Source organism: Pogoniulus pusillus, chromosome 33 (assembly GCF_015220805.1).
Source record: "Pogoniulus pusillus isolate bPogPus1 chromosome 33, bPogPus1.pri, whole genome shotgun sequence".
Classification (NCBI taxonomy): Eukaryota; Metazoa; Chordata; class Aves; order Piciformes; family Lybiidae; genus Pogoniulus; species Pogoniulus pusillus.
In genome coordinates, this window is record NC_087296.1 from 8,369,941 (window position 1) to 8,392,310 (window position 22,370).

The 22,370-nt window shown below is 39.5% G+C and overlaps 1 protein-coding gene across 5 annotated transcripts in view; it reads right to left on the reverse strand.

Moving 5' to 3' along the window:
- Nucleotides 1-22,370, reverse strand: part of MAN1A1 (mannosidase alpha class 1A member 1) — a 135,965-nt gene that overhangs the window by 27,721 nt on the left and 85,874 nt on the right. For all 5 annotated transcript variants that reach the window (XR_010308138.1, XR_010308136.1, XR_010308135.1 and 2 more), the window contains exon 6: nt 644-767. Coding sequence is in view for 1 of the 5 variants with exons in the window: in XM_064170087.1 (XP_064026157.1) it covers nt 644-767 (124 nt within the window). In the remaining 4 variants the exon portion in view is untranslated. The remainder of the gene's footprint in view (nt 1-643; nt 768-22,370) is intronic.

The following is a 22,370-nucleotide window of genomic DNA, read 5'->3' on the forward strand; positions in this document are numbered from 1 at the left end:
AAAGCAAAGCAAAATTGCTTAGGAGGGAATTGAGGGAAGGAGAGAAGAGCTGCTTTCTATGATTCACATAACAAAAAGCATCCAGAAGACAACATCACAAACTTTAGGAAGAATCACTAAGCACAACTGTTTTGTCAAAAGATCAGGTTTTGGTTTTTCTGGTTGACCCCCAAAGAATGTTCAAAGCATGTTTTTAAAGGTCAGTGCAATGGAAGGGCTTTCTGACCTCACTGACAGCACTGACATTATACAGCACTTCTAAGATTAAACTGGCTAGAACCACACAGGGTAGCTGTGGTGCTTTGCTCGGTAAGGTCACCACACAGGATCCCAAATATGATGTCAATTCTTGTTTTCATCACGTCCAGGAGAACTACTGAGGAAAACTTTATGGTGTGATTGTTTAACGTGACACTAATGTAGAACATAAACAGCAATTAGAGGTTTTAGGGGGCTGGGTAAGTGCTACATACAAGAAGATGCATCACAATGACTGTGGAACAGAATAAAAAGCTACACCAAGGCCATTAGGGAACCACCTAGAACATATCTACCTCCTGTGACAAATACATACAGCATGAGACTTTAGTCTCCCAACATGTGATCTCTCTTTTACAGCATGATTTTAACTCAACAGTCTAACCTTTTCAGCAAAGACAGGGTTTCCAGAGAGGTGACTCAAATGAACGAACTCCAGATGCAAAGTCCCAAATTCTGCCAAAATGCTGCTGCCACCAGAGGCCCAGGGCCAATTTCGACCAATTCCGCTACAAGGGATGGGAAGAGAAAAAAATAACCATAAGCATCTACAAGGCATTGCTAATAAAATGTAAGAGGTAGTAGTTATGTTGCTATCAAGAGAAGATATAGGAAACACTCACAGAAAGACACAGAATTAACCAGATTGGAAAAGACATTTGAGATCATCAAGTCCAACCTATGTTCTTCATGTCTGCATAGAAATTGTGCTTTGGCAGCCTTCAATGACTTCAACACAGGACCTTAAATTACTTGGGTCCAGTTCTGCTTTGGCTTAAAAATTGCACTGTCCAACAAGCCAGCCCTTTTAACTCATGAACAGCTCCCATCACACACATCACTGCAGCAGTTTCACTGTACCATATCACATTTAAAGACATTACAAAACCCACTGAGTATAGAAAACATTCTCACATGCCACCTAATTTCCCTCTTTTTAACACAATACTCTTAAATTCCATATTTTTTCCTGCTACAGTGCAGGAAATACTGCATATATACAGCATAGGCTTTAAGTTAAAAGCACTGCATGCACTCTATACTTCTTAATAGCTGAGAATTTAATAGAGTAGGACATGTAGACATTGTCTGTCTAGGCACACTTACCAGGATAAGGAACTTCAGTTTTAATTAAGACCTAAAGATATTTCACAGCAAAATTAATCTCAGGCATTCTGCTGAGAGTAGAAAAAAAGCCCACATTTATTGATAAATGCCCACTAGAAACTAATGCTGGTTGAGATGCAGGATGATAAAGCATGCTAGAAAAAGGTGGGGAGTTTTTCATTTGGAGCTTCCAGCAGCAATATTCAGCAAACCCCCTGAAATCAAAGAAAAGCTTACCAACCTTCTGGAGCATGCAAGTGAATAATGAGATACTACACCAGCATATTATTAGCATGAATCTTAGACAGGAGTACACTTATCAGGTAATAGAATGTCATCCTTATTTTCAAGCTATGAACAGCATAAACCACACAAATATATATGGAAACTGAACAAACACAATGGTTACTTTTACACAAGCAGACACTGCAGTTGCACAAGTGTGCAACTCCAATATTCTTCCCCTGTTAAAATGTGACTCATGCTACAAAAAACACAACAAAGCAAGAAACCTCATTTTTAGTTCACGATGGAAGTCCTCAGTTATATTAAAACTTCTTCTTTGAGAGGTCTAGTATCTATAGTCAAAGTTCAACCAATATTAAGATGCCATTAAATTAATTTCCCCACTAGCTATATGAACAAGTTACTTGGAGATTTCTGCTACACACAGACAGAATAAAAACATGCATTAAACTTTAACAGCAGAGTAAAGGCCACAGATAAAGAGCATGTTTGTGTTCTGTTTAAATGTCACATCTTTAAACTCTGTGACACCTTTGACTGCTTGGCCTTGAGCTGAAGGCACTGATGGAACTCATTTCAGCACCACCAAAACCAAACTTGGAATTGGCAGACTTAGATTGTTCTGTTTGTGAAGTATCACAGCATTTGTCAAATGCTCCTCCTAGGTATGCTGTAGATTCTCTTTTGCCTGGACCATAAAGCAGTGAAGTGACTCAGTGTATCCAAAGTCTCAGCGAAGGGAGAACTTGGTAGAGCAAAAAGAAAGAGACCACATCAGGCTCTGCTAGCTGCCCATAAAGGTGCAAGAGACTGGGGCTCATGGAAGTCCTCTGCTGCAGATGATTTCAGATTCATTTCTCCAAGGAGAAAAACATTTCTGACCTTCATACTGAGCCAGTTTCTGCCTACCTGCTGCCTTCTGGATGAAGATATTTTGTTTTCTTTCCAAGTCACCCAGATGAGAAGACATGCCTTAAGACACTACTAATAAATAAAGCTTGCCAAAACCAACCAACCAACAAAACCCTCCATAAAGCCCCCAGAAACATATTCCAAGGTTTTGAAAAGTAACCATGTTATGGCACAACTGGAAGTGTTCTCCTCCCCCTCTACCTTTTTTTTTCCCTCTAGAAATGTAATAGAAAAAATAAGTGGAAACATAGAGCTATTCCTGCAGCAGGGCACCAACCACACTTAGAAGATGTAATTAAGTCTCACCTTGTGCTCCACCAAAGCATCTGCTGATATCAATACCACCTGTCAGAGCATTCTGATGTACTGTATTTTTTTTGTCAGAAAAACTCCCAGGCATGTTGGTTAAGAAGTTTTCTGCATGCAGCAATATGTTTTACCGTGAGTAGAAGATCCTTGTCACTTAAGGTAGTTTGAAAACTACAGACTTGCATCCTTTACTCTTAATACAGGAAAAGCAGGAAGAAACACCTACGTTGCACCTATATTCTATTTAGTGCAGCTTTCACTGATTTTAGTTGGTATAGGAGGTTAGGGGAGAAAACAAAAAGACATCGACATATTTCTAGCAAATCTGACAAGAATGTGGATATTTGCTGGTTTAGCTTCAGGAGGGTGCTCCAAGCCAAAACTGCTCAGCTCATTTCAACAAGTGGCAGAACCAGAGGATTGCAATTCAGTGCTTCAATTACTTGTCATTTCGGTCACATATTTCATCTTTCAGAGCAACGCAACAGGTAGATTTGGTAGGTTTTCCATATTCCATCATCTGGTTCCATTTAACTGTATCCTTATTTTAAGGTGACAGTCAAGTGTGCATAGCTATGCAGATGGCTCCTGAACAGACAGTACTAGAGCCCAGGAGACACTCAAAGCAGCTCTCAGCATACAGAATGAGAGAGATGGCATATTGTCTGGTTCTTTTTGACCAGGGAGAGTAGACTTAGGCTTTTATTCAAGTATCTCTCTGCTTAAAAAATAGGTGAGCATCCTCCCATCCCCCCCAAAAAACCTCAAATCAAACCAAAACTAAAAACAACCACCACCCCCCCTCAAAAAAAAACAACCAACCAACAAACCAAAACCCAAACCCTAGATACTGTGTACTTGTCAACAGAAGCAAGACAGAACCTGAACAGATGAAGGAATATGATGAACTGGAGAAAGGATCACCATGAGTACATTTACAAATTACTTGAGGTGATCTAGCAATTAACATGCCATAAGAAAAAGCTCAGTAGATATTAATTATCAGGTACATTAAAATGCTGATTTTGTTCATAGCTTAGGCATTTTTCAAGCTCTTCACCAATGTTATCATCAGGGTGGCCAAAAAATTCTCCAAAGAAAGTCATTGCTAAGTACCTATTTACTCTTTACCCATCAAGTCAATGCTGAGTATCTATTTACTCTTCAGTCATGAAGTTATGGGATGCCACCTTGAAGTTCTGAGATGCAAGCTTGGGGCTCTAGTGAAAGGTCTTATTTCTGCTCCAGGTTTTTGTAAAGCTACATATAACACTAAGTTCTTGTGTTTTTTCTTCCAAGGGAGCCCATTACTCAGGTCAAAAAACTACAGCAGCAGTCTGAGCCTGAATGATCAGGGCATTTGGAGGATACTCAAAAGCTGGCTTACAGCTCTGTTTGCGAGTGGCACAAAGCTCAGCCAAAGCAAAATCTGTAAAGCACTGAAAACCTTTTGCAGCTTAATTTCACTCAGTTCTTCTTCCAAAATGGTTTTATGTCCCAAATGCCTTGTAAGCTGACACAGTCTTACTGAAAAGAGATAGATAACTCCACCACTGGCAAAGGACAGCAAAAAGGACTCTGGTATGACACTTTCTGTTAGCTGCATTCCTTCACTTTGCTTCCTTTCTGTAATTTCCTTTGCCACTCTATTTTCAGATTTCACTATGTTGACACCCGCTGCTACCTGTACTGTGTGTCACTTGTGCTGACACCAATCCAACACAAAGCTCCTCCTGTACACCTCAGGAAGGAAGGAGCCACATTGCTTTAACTTGAAGTTCCAGACCAGCACTAAAACAATTTCAGTTTACAAGGCACTATTTTAAATAGCTGTCTACAGAATCATTGTTTTTATGACCCAAAGCACAAAAAGAAAATGCTGTAAAATAACAGTAGAACTTTAGAACTTATTTCTGTATTACTTATAACTGCTGTTCTAATTAGTGTGATGTAATTAAGTGAAATTTCAAGTGAAGATCTGGATCAGGAAAGCATATTAAAGCAGGACCATCACTGTTTCATCATCATTTCCCATTTGTTTCTATAAACTTTGTTACTAATACTGAGCACCACAGAATCTTAAATACAGTGTTTGTAATTCTACTGTCATTCATGCTCAGGAAATGTAAGCCTGATTGACTCAGGCTTCTGGTAAATCAACTCAGTATTTTTCCACAAGCCTGCTGCTGGTCATTCTGCATATAGGAACATTAAGTAGGAAATCAGTATCTCTTCTAAAAAAATACTGAACGTAGCAGGAAAGGGAACCACAGAGGCAATATAAATATTTAAGGATTTGGGTTTTTTTTTTTACTTACTGAAATTCAGAGGCACAATAATATTTACAAGAGTTTAGAAAAATTACATTATGGCCTCAGTATACACAAAGCAGCAGCTAATTTTCAACTGTCAAGAACAGCAAATCCTCAGGGAAGCTGCACAAATACTTCAAAGGGTCAAAACACTTAGCAAATCAAAATTCCTGCCATCGGTCAGCAGAACTCTTTCAGTCCCCGCAGACAGTTTGTTTATGATCCCCCAGTGTTTCCTGAGGGGTGCTGGGACAACTCCACAAGTTGGAGGCAAAGCAAGGCTTCAGAATCTCATCATTTAATGCAAATGCAGAACCTAATAGCCAGTACCTTCCTGCAGACACAGCCAGCAAAAAAGGTGCAAGGCCAGAGTAAGAGATCCAGCAGCAGCAATGTGAAGCTGCCGAGAGTGGCTGCTGTAAAAGGCTTTAGGATAAAACATCAAAGCAGCTCCCTGTACCTTCTTCTGACTTGACTAATGCTGATTTTTTTTTGCAGAAAAAGCTACTCCAGCTATGGTGGTGACTGAAAATGCAAAATAGTGCAACAGAGCAATGTGAAGGTGGCACTATTTGAATTCATCAGTCGTGTCACTCCAATTGAGGCATGCAGGTTGTTCCTGGTGTTCCACAAGTGCTGAGGGGGCAAGAGGATCTGCTGAAGAACACAACTTGGTTGGAATTAGTTTGGCTTAATCCTGTTTTAACAGGGAGCTGCAGAGCTGCACCATCCAGGTGGGCTTTGAAAGTCTCCAAAGAAAGAGACTCCACAACCTCTCTGGGTAGACTGCTCCAGTGTTCTGGTACCCTCACTGTAAGTGAGTTTCTCTTCATGTTGAGGTGAAATCTTCTATGTTCAAGCTTGTACCTGTTGCTCCTTGTCTTATTGCTGAAGACGACTGAAAAGAGATTGACCTCATCCACTTGACATCCACCCCTCAGATTTTTACACACATTGATCAGATCTCTTCTCAGTCTTCTCCACATTAAACAACCCCAGGGCTCTCAGTCTCTCCATAGGGCAGATGTTAAAGTTCCCCCAGTCATCCCCATGGCTCTCCTTTGGACTCTCTCCAGCAGGTCCCCAACTCTCATGAACTGGAGAGCCAGTTTATTATGATCAATTTTCACTGATATTTATTATTATTTTCTCTACCATATTTTAATCCAGCGAGAAAAATCACCAAGGGAACATTCCATTTTGGTAGAATTGGTTATTTTTCCTATGGCTGACTAGGTTTGGTGGGTGTTTTTTAAAAACAAATGCCTTCCTTGGATAAAAAGTTGGTATAAACATCAAACTGCCAGTCACTGCACCTTTAATTAAGTGTTTATACACAGCAAAAGTCATCAGCCTATTTTTCCCTCAGTCATTGCCAGCCTATCATACTGATATTTTAAATGAATGAAGTTGACAAAGTCTCCTTAGAACAAATGATGAGAGGTCAGGAAAGGGTCAGGTTTTCATTTACACACACTCAGTATCTATTTCTCACTTTAAACAAAATACATTCAGAAGATTAAGTTGCTATAGAGCCAGAGACGCCACCAAATACATCAAAAGCTAAATAAAACTTAATTGCTTTCAGCATTTCCCAGGCAAATGAAGAACTCAAACCCAAACAATTAATATGTTCTAAATATACTTTGTGACATGAGCTCAACACAATCAAAATAATGGGGAAAAGTATTTCATGCATACTAGTTGCATACTGTGATCCCCTAGCTAAGGGAATCACTGTAGCAGCCACAAGGATGATACTCAGAGGTCACTTTAGTAGAATATCTAATGTTTCATGCATTATTTAGGACTGCCATATCTGAAAATGCTTTAATAGGCATGACTTTTTATTTTGCCCTGCATAAAGCCATTTGTCAATATGGCAGAGGAATAAATGAGGAGTGGCTGCTTTTCTTCCAGAAACCAGTGCTGATCATTAGGCACATCTCTTGCTAACAACTAAGAGAGAAACACAGAATGATAGGAGTGGTCTGCTGGAAAACATCTAGGCTAAAGCAGGCTCACCCAGAGTAGGTTGCACACCTTCACTCCAGACAGGATTTAAACATCTCCAGAGAAGGAGCCTCCACAGTCTCTCTGGGCACCCTGTTCCAGCACCCTCGAAGCAAAGAACTTTTTCCTCATGTTCAGGTGGAGCTTCTGTGTTTCAGTTTGCACCCATTAGCCCTTGTCCTGCCACTAGTCACCACTGAAAATAGACTGGCTCTATGCTCTTGACACCCCCCTTTATATACTTTAGAGCATTGAGAAGATTCCCTCCCTTGCTCTCCATGACCTTTTGAAAGATGATCATAGAATGGTTTGGGTTACAAGAGATCTTAAAGATCATCTAATTCCACCCTCCTTGATGCAGAAGCTAAATCCAATACCACAGAACAAACTGGGGAAGACAAAGAATGACCTGCTCCTGATACTTTTCAGAAGAGGCTTCCTCCTGTGCTGCATCCTTCACCTTTCTAGTACTGCAGCTAACTGTGCTAATCAGCTATGGTTCATGAATGAATTCATAAAGAAGCCCTGATGAGGAATTAAATCATTATTAAAGTTTGGGTTTAATTCTTATAACAAACAAAAAGCTCTAACTGTGGAAGCCCACAGGCAATACTTGTTAAAGTTTCAGCTACTGTTATTTGATCAACTACATGCTGAACAGATCTAGCCTTTAAATTTCCTTCTCCTCACACTCTCAGGAGTATGTCACAGAGGACCTTGGTGTAAGGTCATGGCTTCAGAAGCAATGGAATCAAGTATTTATTTGTTAATACCTTCTAAATATTTTACATGCTTTTGTTTTCCCCAGATCTAGCGAATCATCCATCCCCTTAGGTCACAGAAAAAGACAGCAACACAGAAATCCCCACTGCATACACCACAGGTATTCAGCTCTTCCAGCCAGACCCTAGTGGTGGGAGCTGCCAGGACAGCTCCTGGTGGGCAAAGTCCCATGGCTGTCACCCATGCCAGGGCTGGCACAGCAGCTCTGTATTTCTAGCCTCGCTGGCGAGAAAAACCTTGCTGTCCAACTTCCACTAAATGGCAATTGATTTTCTGCAGGCCTGTGTGGTCCCTATCTGCCTCCAGACAGCGTCAACCAAAGTACAGAGAGTCCTGCTGGAGCTCTGACTTTTCCACAATATCCCTTTTCTGAGAAAGGAAAATGACTATAATCTCATCAGGCATCTCTCACACAATGTCTTGACAGCTGGAAACAGCAGAAAAAGAAACTTAAATCAGCTAGCTAGCCTGTGGGGCAGCTTCTGATGCCTGCTTTATTCCTCTTTGTTAGCAGGACCCTTTAGGCAGAGCTAACAGCTGGTTGGTCTTTCAGCTGTAACAATGAATGAGCAAGTACTGCCTGTGCCTCACCACCACCCAGCTGGCAGCTCCTGCTCAGCTGTGCTGCCCTCTCTGAAGGCTGCCTAATGCCAGCCAGGTACCAGGTGTTGAGATGACTTCTAGACTGCTGATTCAGCAAGAGAAGGTAGACAGTGAATTCGTACTATCAGCAACTGCAGTATAAAGACTAACAACAGAAGTGCTTACCTAATTTTACAGTGTGATGTGGAATAAAAGTAGTCTGTGCTGTAATGTCAAAACATGACTGGGTGGTTTTTTTTTACTGTAACAAGTGGGATAATGAAGAGGTACAGCCTGAAGAGCTATTAGTTTCAGTACATTAATTTTCTCTATTTGCCTAGTCATATGCAGTGTCAGCATTAATATATGCTGATCTCCTGGCCACTTCAGTTCTGCCAGTACAAGAGATGCACCCATTTGTATTAGAGGCACATGAACATCATGGTCTGGCTGGAAATGAGAGCAGGCAAAGTCAGACTACTGTGACTAACTATTCATCATGGGAGAACCTACTGACAGCTCTTAAAAAGATGCTAATAAGAACAGATCTTAAAACAAGATCCCTTCTTTTATTTGTGAGGTTTATCAGGTCCTTCAGAGGCCATGAAAGCAGCACTTTCCAATGCAAGCATTTCAGAGATGTCTGTCTGTACAGGAGCAGGAGAAAAGGAAAGACATCTCCTTTGCTTCCCATGCCAGCTTTAGAAAGTTACAGCCAGATGTCCTAGAACAGTCAGTTTCCTTATTATACTTGCAGGCAAAAGGTTAAAATGCTCAACAATCACAGAATGCTGTCAAGTGGGCTGATCCTCCTCCAAGTGACCATCCAACACACAATTTCCCTTGAAAGTGGACAAAGCAGCTACACAGACTGAAGCACACTGATAATGTAAATGCAGAAGTGAGCAGAAGGTGAACACAGTATGAAATTCCCAGCATCAGCCTGTGCTAGATGGCCTTTGTCAGGACAGGTCCTCGCTTCTCAGAAGGATTCAACTCAAATTAGAGAGGATATTGAAGTGTGCATATAAACACATAGGGAATGCTAGATGGACATGTCTGCTCCATACTACAGAATCACAGAATGTTAGGGTTTGGATCATCTAGTCCAGCCCACAGATCATATTCCATCAAAACCTAATAAGTACTCTTTGCTCAGTAAAAGAAGACAGTCTCCAATGCCACTACCAAACCAACTGTCATGGAAATAGGATCAGCTCCTCCATGGTGCAATGGACTTCCTCCTGAGCAGGTCAGGGTAATGATGGCTCCTGGGGAAATGCTGAAGTGAGTGGACACACTGCCAGTGGGATCAATAGGGGCCGAGATGCAGATGGAGACCAAAATGCCAGAGAGAACCAAGACAAAGAAGAAACAACCTTATCAACCTCTGGAGAGCAGGAGGCAATAAGCAGAGGCCACTGAAATTGCCTGTGGGAAGATCATGCTTTACTGTGTGTAGCAAAGCCTGACAGCTGCTGAGAATAAAAATAAAACTCCTCCTCCACAGGCTCCAAACTCCACCAGACACCACCAGATACTTCTTTTGTGATCTGATACACATTCTCTTAACAGCAGCATCCAACAATGCAGTGTCCACCGATGCTTAATGATCAGAGTACCTTAATCCTACCATTGCATTCTGCCTGTCAGACTGCTCTATTTATGTCCACTTCCTGTAGCATTTCTCTCTGGAAAAAGACTGAACTTCTTTAGGACTTTTCTGGCAGGGTTTATACAATCCTTTCATTACGGCTGTCTGCCCTGTGACACTTCTCATGTCACTGGTGCTCTAAAGGGGCATCAAAGCTTGTGGAACCGCCAGCCTGTGGCAAATCAAGGGAGTAGTAAGCTCACACATACTGCACATGGAATGGAAGAATGTGAGCAAGGGAGAGACAATTAGTAGCCAAGCAGTACATTGTCTGAAATGCTATGAGACAAGTCAAGTGTTTAAAGGTAATTTTCAGTGTCACCACTTAAAACTGACCTAGTACTGTATTTGTTACTGCAATGACTTCAGTCATCTGAGTAGTCCTACATGTCTCCCACATCACACTAATGAATAAACTAAACAGTTCCTGTTGCCTATGACTTTATGCACTAAAGGTTTAATTAATCAATTCCAAAGGCTAAAAAAGCGAGAAGGAACAAAACACAACATAGTAAGGTCAGAGATACTAAGTACCAGCAGAGACTTCTTTTAATCAGGTCCCTGAAGGGCAGTGAATAGAACAAAAAATGAAAAGACATAAATGGAAGCCTAGAGCTCTGTCACCCATGCAACAGGGAAGCCTAGAGCTCTGTCACCCATGCAACAGGGAAGCCTAGAGCTCTGTCACCCATGCAACAGGGAAGCCTAGAGCTCTGTCACCCATGCAACAGGGAAGCCTAGAGCTCTGTCACCCATGCAACAGGGAAGCCTAGAGCTCTGTCACCCATGCAATACATCAGGTGGTGTAAAAGAAGAAGGTATTAGAATAAAATTCCCCACTGTAGCAACTGACATAATTCAGTTTTAGAGACAAAGCTGACTAAATTCCCCAAATCAAACCAAATGCCACAACAGAAGGTTCCTCCAGATCAAAAAACCCCAACAAACCTCTAAAACAACAGACCAAGAAAAACTCCAAAAACTCCTGGTTCTGAGAAGCCAATGGAAAATTCTCTTCACATGGAATCTCTTGAGAAGGTAAGAATTACAAATTTTGGGAGAGTCCATCAATCATACACATTCCCTTCCTCCCTGCCATGTCTTCTAATACCAAAGACAAATTAACTTAGTTTAAGTCTAAACCTTATTTCAGAACTTTACATTTCACATTAAATATGAGTGCCTGCTGCCTTAAATCATGACAAACAGAACTCTTGGATCTAATTTGCTCACTATATGTAGCAGTTTTTTATTCACCCAGCTTTCAGGTTGTCTGTTTATTTCCTGCTGAAGATTCACTCTAAGTCATATTCCACCTTCATCTCCTGTTAGTTCATTCATTTCTGACTTCAGTGAGTTTCTGTCCCACATCATAATTCCTTTCCTAATAATTGCTATTTAAGCTTTGCTAAATTACTCATGTCATATCAACTGCATTGTCCAAGTGCATATAAATATTATTTATTTCCTTTGTCTGCACAAGAATTTATAGGACACAGAACTTCCCTGTTTCTTTTTAGCCTCTTGATGTGTTTGTTGGGTTGGTTTTTGTTGTTATTGTTACTGCTCTTTCTTTCTTGTCTCACAACTGCCCTCTTCCTCTCCCAATCGATTGCCAGTAACTTGAGGTTTTTAAATTGTCTCCACAAAGCCTCAAGTGCAAAGCAGCAAGATGTGTTTCTACGACAAAGATCCAGCAACAGCGAAGACCTCTGTTCAGGCAAAAAGCACTCACAGCCCAATAAAAAGTATCAGTGTACTGAAATTCTGAAAGCAGTGGTTTCACTTCTCCAACGAAAGGCATGACTGATTTTTTGGACAGGAAATGTCCAAGCACTTAATCTTTTCAGTCTGGTGATGACTTCTCAGATATCAAGATTCAGAGCCATGGATGCAAGGAAAGGCAAGTGACAGGCAACATGAAACTTCTCAGCCACTAATTTCGACTTTCCCACTTCCCAACACTAATTTTATAATATTGTAGTTCATCCTAATCTCAACCTTGGTAACTTTAAATGTAACTGTACCACTCTTGTTTACACAGACTATATTCATGCCTTACCACCAGATGGGAACTTCAAAAGGTGCTATAAGTCTGTTACCTTTTTGAACTCAATCAGCTTTTACTAGCTCATGTCAAGAAAACATTTTAAGTAGATTCACAGTCATTTAAGTCAAAAAGGTTTTCAAAGCATTTAGTCCCATTTCCTGCACTTGATACTGCATGTAGTACTGGTAAGTGTTTGAAGTGAGGATCAAAATCATCACACTTAACTGCATGGCTCTTACTGAAAACCATTGGCTGAAGAGTTGCAAAGGTCTGGTTCAAGCAGTTTTGTAGCCACCTTTCACAGCAATGAGCCTATGCTACAGGATATCTGACTGACAGTTATTTCTCCTTTTAATACAGCTGTTGGATCAAACATGGTTTCAGACATTGGACAGCCTATCACAAAACAGCTGTATCACTGTACTGAAATTCAGACTCTGGACAGCCTGTCACAAGGGTTGCAGCTGTGCTACTCATCTGATACTAACATTAACTTACAATGCCATAAATTACACTTGCGTATGCGTGCACAGATGTGTGGCAGTCTAAATCTGGACAGCACAGAGACACCACTGCTATCGAGGGAGACCTCTCGCCAGTATCTGCTTTCACAGATGCTGTGATGGCTGTATGAAACACTACAGAAATGGCAGTCTGGGTCACTGGAAGAGACAACTTTTCCAGATAAAAACAACCCTGAAGTAGTCTTTTTTTTTTCCAGACTAGTGCTGCTGAAGACAATCTATTTTGACAAATGCTTTAAGAAAAGTATAAATGTCCCTTTTTTCCAGTCTGCTTCAATCTTCTCCTTCATCTTTACCCACACACTGCTGTGTCACATAAATCCATTTGTTCTGGGATCACATAAACATTTGCGTTTCTCAGTGCCAGTTACCAGAGGGCTTGCTCCTTACTCATAGGCAACAGGAAAAGCTCCTGGTAGCTCCAACGGACACTGAACAAGCACAAAATCCTGTGAGATTCACTACAATTACTGCAGAGACAACAGGTAATACCAATACAGGGAGGTCTTTGCATAAACCCTTTCTACTAACACCATTCCAACCTGAGATCTGGGTCTCTTGGTAATCAGTAATACAAGGTAAAGCAGACTGTGCTGCCTTCTTCTGCTTATACACAGCTTTATCCTTCACTGATCATAACTACTTGAAAATCAAGACTAAAGCAAATCACTTCATAGAAAAGGAGTACTCACTCACATGGAACTTGCAGACTACCTTTCCCTATGTTTTATACACTTAGAGTAAGTCACATATGAAGTATAACCCAGTCAATGGTACAGAGCTATTCTTGCTTTTCTCAAATCTAAAAGGTTCAGGTACATCACTGTGTAAGATATGCACAGTATTTATCAGTTTCTCATTCTGAATGTTATACTTCTGCTTCTAACTTAATGCAATATGGTTTAATAACCAGTTCACGTGACTACATTGGACCACATATTCATAAATTAATCAAGTCCCCTGTGATCAAGGAAAAATCATCCCATGGCTACAATATAATCAAATCCATTCATTAAGGTATGTTTAAACAGGAATATTTTATATTGTGTAGCAGGGAGACAGGAAAAAAAACCCTACCAACATAATCTGATGTTCACCTGAGGAAGATATCACCATCATGCTTTTCCTGAGGTAGGGTTTCTATTCAGTTGCATTCCACCAAAACCAGGCCCTCTCCTTTATCCTACTTCTAATTACTTCAAGCAAGAAATCATTTTACACAGCTTCTGCTGATCTTACGGAAGAGCTATTTACAAGAAATCAATGGTGCTGATGATCTCAGGTAGCAGGGCACAATACAGCTTAATTCTTAGATATATGCACTAAAAATTATGATCCAGAACAACCTGATTATAGCATAAAGAGGAAAAGTTAAAAAAAAAAAATTAAGCAACCAAACAACAAAAACCCAAACATTTCCCTGATAACTAACTGAAGTCAGAGACTTCCAGTATTCAAGATAAAGTGATTTGGTTCTGTAATCTTTTTTTGCAGTAATCCATGTTTCAAATATGAGAGTACAATGATATTTAAAGTGCTGAATATCCTGAAGTAGCAAAGGAGTTCTCCATCCAATTACTTAATAATTCAATAGAGCTGAAAGACCTATGTTACTTCAGCAGAGCAGAACAATTCTAAGCACCAAACATTTATTCTCCAAGTCCTTCTTAAAAATCCAGTCACAATCCCTGCACTAATAACCATGACCACACTTAAGACATTTCTTGGGGGATTTTTTTAAACCAGATTACCAGATAATAAAAGAGGCTGGCATCAAGTAGTCAAATAAGCTTTTCTTAAAACAGTAATAGGATTTTAATTGATACCGTGAAAATAAGATCATAAAGGATGAAGTGAAATCAGCATAAAAGGATTACTATTTAAAATGGTATCACAATCAAAGGCTCAGGAAAAAAAACCCAACCCAGTCTTCTGGAATACTGCTGGAGACAGAATGTGCACTTTTCTTCCCCCTGCACCAGCACACAGTTTCATTAACCAAGCTGAAAATGCTTGTGCATATTAAACAAAGTACTCAGGGAAGCAGCTTGCCTTTGTTTTTTTAATTGCCAATGAGAACAATGATGCTATAGTTTTATATAAAGCATTTTTAGGTCACTTGATAGGTCCCCTATCAAAATTATTTATTTCCTGACTCTTATAGTATTACAAATTTACTAGTATGAGAACAACACCTTGGCCCAAATCAAACACCAAAATGAGATCACTCCTCTTTCTCATCCCTCCTCTTTAAGATAAAGACATTTCTTAAGGGCATCTTCAAGGACCTGTAACTACAGTCCAAATTTTATTTGGTGTTTGAGTGAATGGAAAGGTGAACTGTAGAAGTCCAGGCTCCCTTCTCCTCCCTAATAGGTGAGCACAATGAACAGCCTCTGCTACAACTGCTATCTCTGTGGCCAGCAACAGGTCTTTTTCTGATCTTTTGAAGTACCTGAGACATGTTTAGTAAATATATGACTGATAATGACACATCAATATGGCTCACACACACAAAAAGCTACAGAAGCAGCCCAAAAAGCTTAGAGAAGCAGGTGCAGGGAAGGAGATTCTAGAAATGAGCAGGTTGTTAACTGAAAATACGAGCAAAGAATGTCATGGGCTGTATGATGTGGCTTAAATGTAAACTGAGGAATGAGGGCTCTGAAGAACATATGTTGTTCACTCATGGAAAGCTCTTCTTTGACCTGCATCCAGTGCTGGACACTACCTTCATTTCAAGAAAGACAAGGAACAATTTTATAATGCTTAGAGAAGAATAACAAGAATTATCAGGAACTGAGAAAGCATTGCCCAGAGCTGAGTGGAGGAGGAGTGATCTTATTAACGTTTAACAAATTAGACATGGCAAGGGTCTTCTTCCAACATGTATAAAGGGACAAAATACTCCACTGAAACAGTGCAATATTTAAGTCCCAGGACAGCCATCAAAGAACATAAGAGTGGAGACACACAAGTACTGCGACCAGCTTCCACAGAAAATCATGGAACCTCCATGGTGTATTTTCTGGAGGAAGAGTTAATCAAAGATTCATCTGGGGTAATTCAAGCTCAGCTTAGGTGTTCAGCACTGGAACATACAATGTGATTCTGCCTTGTTTTCTGTGAATATGTCATTTCTGAAACCTCCCCCAAACCATCTGATAAAGCAACACAAAGCTAAACCATACAATCTTTGTGATTTGAGTTTAAAAATAGTCATAAAAATGCTACAACATCCCATCCCTGTGCATTACAGGAGGTAGAGGGAAGCAAGTGAAGCCCATAGAGTCCTTTCCTTTCTGACTATGTTTCATCGAAGCATCTGTGGTACATCATTCAGCAGAACCAGTGTATCACAAAAATCTGGACAGTTCAAACTATAGGAAACACAGTCCAAAGCTTAGTTACTCAAAACCAGGCTTCTGAACTCGTACTGCTCATGAAAACCTTGGATGCTAGTAAACCCTAACCATACAACAGGCTGAATACTAAAAAGACAGAGTTTAGCCTTCAAAGACAGGTCCAAAAGCTGTTAAAACGATGCTGACTAAAACATAGATAAGTAAAACTCAATTAATATACAAAATGAATTCTGGGCAGAAGATAGAGAAAATCTATGGCCTCAGTAGAACATCATTACATGATGTGAAACAACATTGCTGTGCACATCCTCATGCTCATTAGAAAATGCTAATTTGGAAACAATTAAAATTGAAATGACATATTTTAAACCTGTCCTTTGCTCCAAAAGATTTCATTATCTAGAAAGTATGCTGCAAGAAGTGAAATGGACAACCTGAAAGGTCAACCAGAAAGATTGTGAGATTTGCTGCATCAACCACGATTTGCTGGAGATTTAAAATACATGAGCCTCACCAAGGCTAAGTATTGAATCAAGGCATTACATTAATGGGCCTTTGCTAGACTAATACTCATTTTTTTCACACTACACAGAAAGCACACAACATGAGCACCATTACAAGATATATAGCATATGGATACCATTAAAGCTCGATTATAATGAATACTTGCTCATTTATTTGTCTGAGCACTACTGCAAGGAATGAAGCAGCAGTTTCACAGATGTCAGCTGGAAATAGTAGCCTTTCTTTTAATTTGCTGAAAGATTGTTCCCTCCTATTAACTTCCTCGTAAAGATGTGTCACAGTGTTGTAACAATAAAAATGTAATTTTAACGTGAAGTTTAAACCAATGAAAGCAAATTCCTGGAACAAACTGCTTAGCTGGCTCACTAGCCTCCTTTTATTTCCATCTCAACAGCTCTCAAACTACCCCACCATTCTACAAGTCTCATTTTGTCTTCACCCTCTGGATTCCTACAGTGACATCTGTGTCTCTATAGCATTTACTGCTGGGGTTTTATTACTGCTTGTTGGTGGGCAACAGATTGTTTAATACAGAGTAAATTGACTGTTCTGGTAAGTCTTTAAAAATTGCATTCAGTTATAGCATATCCTCTAAGTCAAGTCTACTCAGACAGGCTATGGTGCACTCCCAGTGAGGTTTACTCATCATAATGCAGTAAACACAAGGTCATTCAATTTCTAATGTGAGACTAGCAAGAACTCTATGTTATTTGGATGTGGACTAGGTGCATCCACCTAATTCAGCCCTCAGAAGAGAATCCACATCAGCCTACTGGACTAAGAGGTCAGGTTGTGTGTATTCCACAACATATAGACATGGTTGTGAGCGTCTACTCTTCTCTGCATTCACACAAGTCAGCCTGTAACAGTTTAAAGGTTAGGCAGGCAGAACATCATCATAAAAGCATTGCTTGTTGGATCATTTGTTCTTAATGCTGACTAGCCAGACATTAGCTCTCTACTACAGGAATTACAAATTATATGGCAATACTGGAGAAATAAACAGCAAAAAGTCAGCCAACACAGCATTCCATGATCACCCTAAGAGCAGCAAGCTTCAGTTCCAAGAGGCACATCCAGAAATGCTCATCCTGCCGCAACATTGAATGAGCTGGGTCAGAAGGGATTTTCCTAGGTCATCTAGTCCAACTTTCTCTGCAGTCAGCAGGGACATCCTGAGCTGGATCAGATTGCCCAGAGGCTTGTCAAGCCTGACCTTGAATATCTCCAGGGACGAGACCTCAACTAACTCCCTGGACATCCTGTTCCAGTGTTCCACTACCCCCATGGTAGAGAACTTGTTCCCTATGATAGTGCTACAGTGAGTTGGAACTCCTACACGTCTTTTACCAAGAGTTGATTGAAAAGTAGCATAGAGAAAATTCAGCACAACTTCAGCAGATGCAGATTCTTTGGTAATGCTTATTTCTCCTGACAGATTATCACCATTTACAGTTTACTTCTCAATATGAATATCATGCTGGCCACCACAACAGAAAGGCGACGATGTGATAGAGGATCACCTTGCAAAGTTATATGTGTGTGCAACTAGATTAAAAAGGAAAAAAGCTTAAAAGCTTTCCTTGAAAAAAGAAATATTAAAAAGGCATGAAAAGCCAAGCTATCTACCAAAACAGGACAGAAAGATTGAAGCTCTGCAGTTATATACTGTGCTATGAGAAACAGTTTTCATACTATGAAAAAAGGCCCCAGATGGTTACAGAAAGCCTTAAGGCATTCATAGATACAACTGAATTTGCTTTTGAGCAAATTTTTCATCCCATATTGGTACAGCACCCATCCTTTTTGTTAGCACAGCTGAATGAATTGCAGCCCTGGAATTACTTAGGGTTACATTTTATCCTACATATCTACAAATTAATTCTGTAATGTGTACTCTTTGTCAGTCCTAAGATCTACTAGCACATGAAAGCACACAACGCAAGTATAGCTGATCTAACTGAAGGTTACAGCATGATCAAACTGATTTACACTACTGGAGTGCCTAATCTACCACAGAATGACTTCAGAGAAAACACAAGACACTTCCAAATGTCTCTTTTTTCCTCAACAGCTGCATTTCATAGAACTACTCTTATTTCGCCATTTGCAAACTGAGCTTTAGAACTGTGACCATTCACAAAAATGTGTTACATTTGTTAGTGCAAAGAAAACAATAACTTTAAAAATAAAAACATGAAAAAATGGATAAATTAAAAACATGGAACACAAGAATAGAACAAGAGTACTTCAGATACTGAAAATATGGTTTGCAGCATGCAAAAATAACGAAACTATGAACTGTTCACAATTATGTGTCTAAAAAGAAAGAATATAACCCAATTTGCTACCTTTTCTATGCATTTCATTTATTCCAAAACAAACTGCATTGCTGGCCTTTTTTTTTTTTTTAAATACAAGCTGATTTATTAAATGAAGTTTTTCTTACTGGAGAACAACAGGGACCACTGCAGGATCCTACATGCACTGCCACAATACTGGCTGTGAAACACAAATTAGAAGGAGGAGAAAGATGGTGAATGCCATCACGCAGTACTCATGATGCAGGCAGTTATTCATATCAACCAGTCAAACAGCAGACAGCTTTCAAGCTTCAGTCCTTAATTTTCTTTGGGTGTTTTGAATTGGGGTATTTTTGTTTGTCTGTTAGTTCTTTGGTGTTTCCAGGAGTCATGCAATTCCCAGTATGAGATCTGCCTGAATCTTATTCTCTAACACTAAAGCAACAGAATCCCCTATTAGATACTTCTAGGACTTTTATTTTATTGCAACATTAGCAACATTCCCATCACGCTCCAAGCCCTAAAATATTTAGTTGTGGTTATAGGATAATAAAATCCTTTTACTTCTGCTCAATGTCTTCGACTTGCCTGCCTCTTTGCTCAGCTTGTGCTGGAGCAAACAAAAGATATAGAAGGCTTTGCTTTACTTCAGGTATCTAAGACCAAGTTTGTGATCCTCCCTCACATGTCCTGAGAACAAGAAGGTCAATGGTGCCAAACAAACACCCACTTCTAGGAACTTCTGTGTTTAACCATAAATCACTGCACAGTAAGTGGTGAAGTCTGGGAGAAACATTTCTGCAGCTCACTCCTGAGCTGAACTAACCTGCTAATGAAGGTATTCACACAGATCCCTTGATCAGAATTACTCACAAGCCCTCAAGCTGTAACATACCCACCATCCACCTACCAGTAATATCAAACCGAATTAGACTCTATTGCTAAAGTTTTCCTGCAAAGGGAGCAATAACCCAGGGAACTAAAGCACGCATCCAAAACCTTAGTTCAAATCTCCACCAGCTGATGGGGTTCAAACCTATGCCTAATAAAAGGCAAGAAGCTGTTCTGGAAAAGGTTGTCCATCTGTTTGCCTGATGAAATTGCATCACAAAACAACTAAAAGATCATATCCATGAGGCTGAAAATTCCTAGCTTTTGGTCTTCCAAAATGTCTTCTCTAAAGCATGCCTAATGGACACTTCAAGAAAAATAAAAGCCCTAAAACAAGACAAGCGAGTCCCATAACAACACTATATAAAGGAAGCAAGGATTTTTTTTAGCTATCTGTTCAATGTCAATGTAAGGATATGAATAGTTTTGGACAGTTTTCAGAATCTCATCTACATAGTAGCTTTGTGTTTTCCCCCTCTCAAACGTTAAAATAATACTGAAGATAAGCCTTAGTGATAAGATTACAAGAACTTGTTGACTTGTGTACTGTAGAGATTAAGTTTGATACAAGCAAAACCAGTCAGACTGCTCAAGAGCATTTTCTCTTACCAATTCCACTGCTAAGGTCCTAATTCTCAGTTGGTTTCTTATTACATGTGAAGGACTCAGCACGGGGTGATCAACAACCTTCACAACCCAAAGAAGAGCATCACAAACATGCTCCCTCTAAAGTCATCTCGTCATGCTAATTCAATACATCTAGGTAATTTCTCTTTCCCCTTTGTGTTTCTGAAAAAGGTGGATGGATGGTATGAAAAATGCTAACTAATATGGCCATTATGGTAATTGCATTGGTTAGGTTTATTAATTTGTCACAATTAAGTCAATAAGAGTTTTCCTAACACTGTTCCATTACTTGATTAGTTTTGAAAGTGATTATCCTAAGAACTCTACTTAATTGGAAGCATCTCAATTTACAAGGTACATTAAACTCTCAGTAGCATTTTAAGATTATTCAACATATGCAGGTCAATTACCAGTAATCACTGTTCCATGCAACTGCTTAGTAAGAAGCTTCAGTACAACACTGGAAAAGAATAAAAGAGGGTTCTAGAAACCACCACTCAACTTCAGTCCTCAAAGACACAAGTGAGCTTCAGTTCAGATCATTATAGTGGAAGGCCATATCTAGCATCTAAATTGTTAAAACCATTCTGCAAAGGAAGAGATTATAAAGATTGGAGCAAAGATTAAAGAACAGTCATCTACCTTAAAACAGATGACGATAATTTGTCAGGACTGCACTCATGCCCAGCTGCACATTAATTACCAGATTAGAAAGTTATAATTAATTTTCTTAATTTTCTTAATCTCACTGCAGTGCTTTTCTTCCTCGAGTTAATAAAAACAGATTGCAATCAATCTTTGTTAACTCATGCTGCAGAACAGAGCTGCTGGAGCTATTTCCATATGTCAAAAGCACCGCATGCATAGCTCTCGGTGTAACACCCTGCCTAGAAGCTTCATCTCCTGACATTTTAATGAAGTGTAGTAATAAGACAAATTAATTATATATTAAATTCAACTTAAGACAGTTAGTAGAAAAACTACATAAGCTTAAAAATTAATTATTAAAACAATCTTCTTAATGACAAAATGAAGAAGCTGAGAGTATTTCAATATATTTTCAACTGGAAAAGAGTTTTTAATTGCACTTCCATTATCGAAAGACTTCACTGTTGAGACTTTACATTCTTTCATCAGCTGACTTTGTCATTAGAGATCATTAAAAAGGGCTCCATATGTGTCTGGCCTTCACAGAGCAAAAATTGCAAGATATGTAAAATCTACTAAAGGGAAACGACTTCACTGAGATACAGACTGAAGTTCATCAGAGTTCTGATCCAGTTATAAATACTGCAGGGCTAATGCAGCATTAAATCAACACACATATTCCTGTGTCCATATCTGCATTAGGACAAAAAGGTGTTTTTAAAAGATGGAAAGAATATTTGAGTGTTCTTGTGTGAGAGAAGGAGAATCAAATAAAATCGATGCACCTTCTTTCCTTTTCCATTTATGCCTGAGAGATGTTTTATTCCTCCAGCCTCACTGCTTCTTGAGAATGATTTCTTTTCTCTCCTTGCTTCTCCTCCTTCGTAACATTTATTCACATCATGGCTTCCAAATAGTGCTAACCGATTTCATTCTGGTTCTAATAGAAATCTTCATGTGGTCAGTTTAGGTGTCAGAAAGGGAAGATCAAATATTCAAGAATAAATCACGGCTGAAAACGTTTTGAGTTTGGGGTTGTTTTTTGTTAATATTTCTGAAGTCTTCCAAGGGATGGCAAAAAGCAAGTAACTGTAATTCAAAGAGACTGGAGATCAGTTTTTAAAGAACACATAGCCTTCAGCAGCCAAGCTAAGCATAACCCTTCTTTTATTTATCCTTTCACCTTAACTACCCTAAAGCAGCTCAATTTGCCTTACACTGCTAAATGTCTTTTTGTGTATATATATATATACACACACAC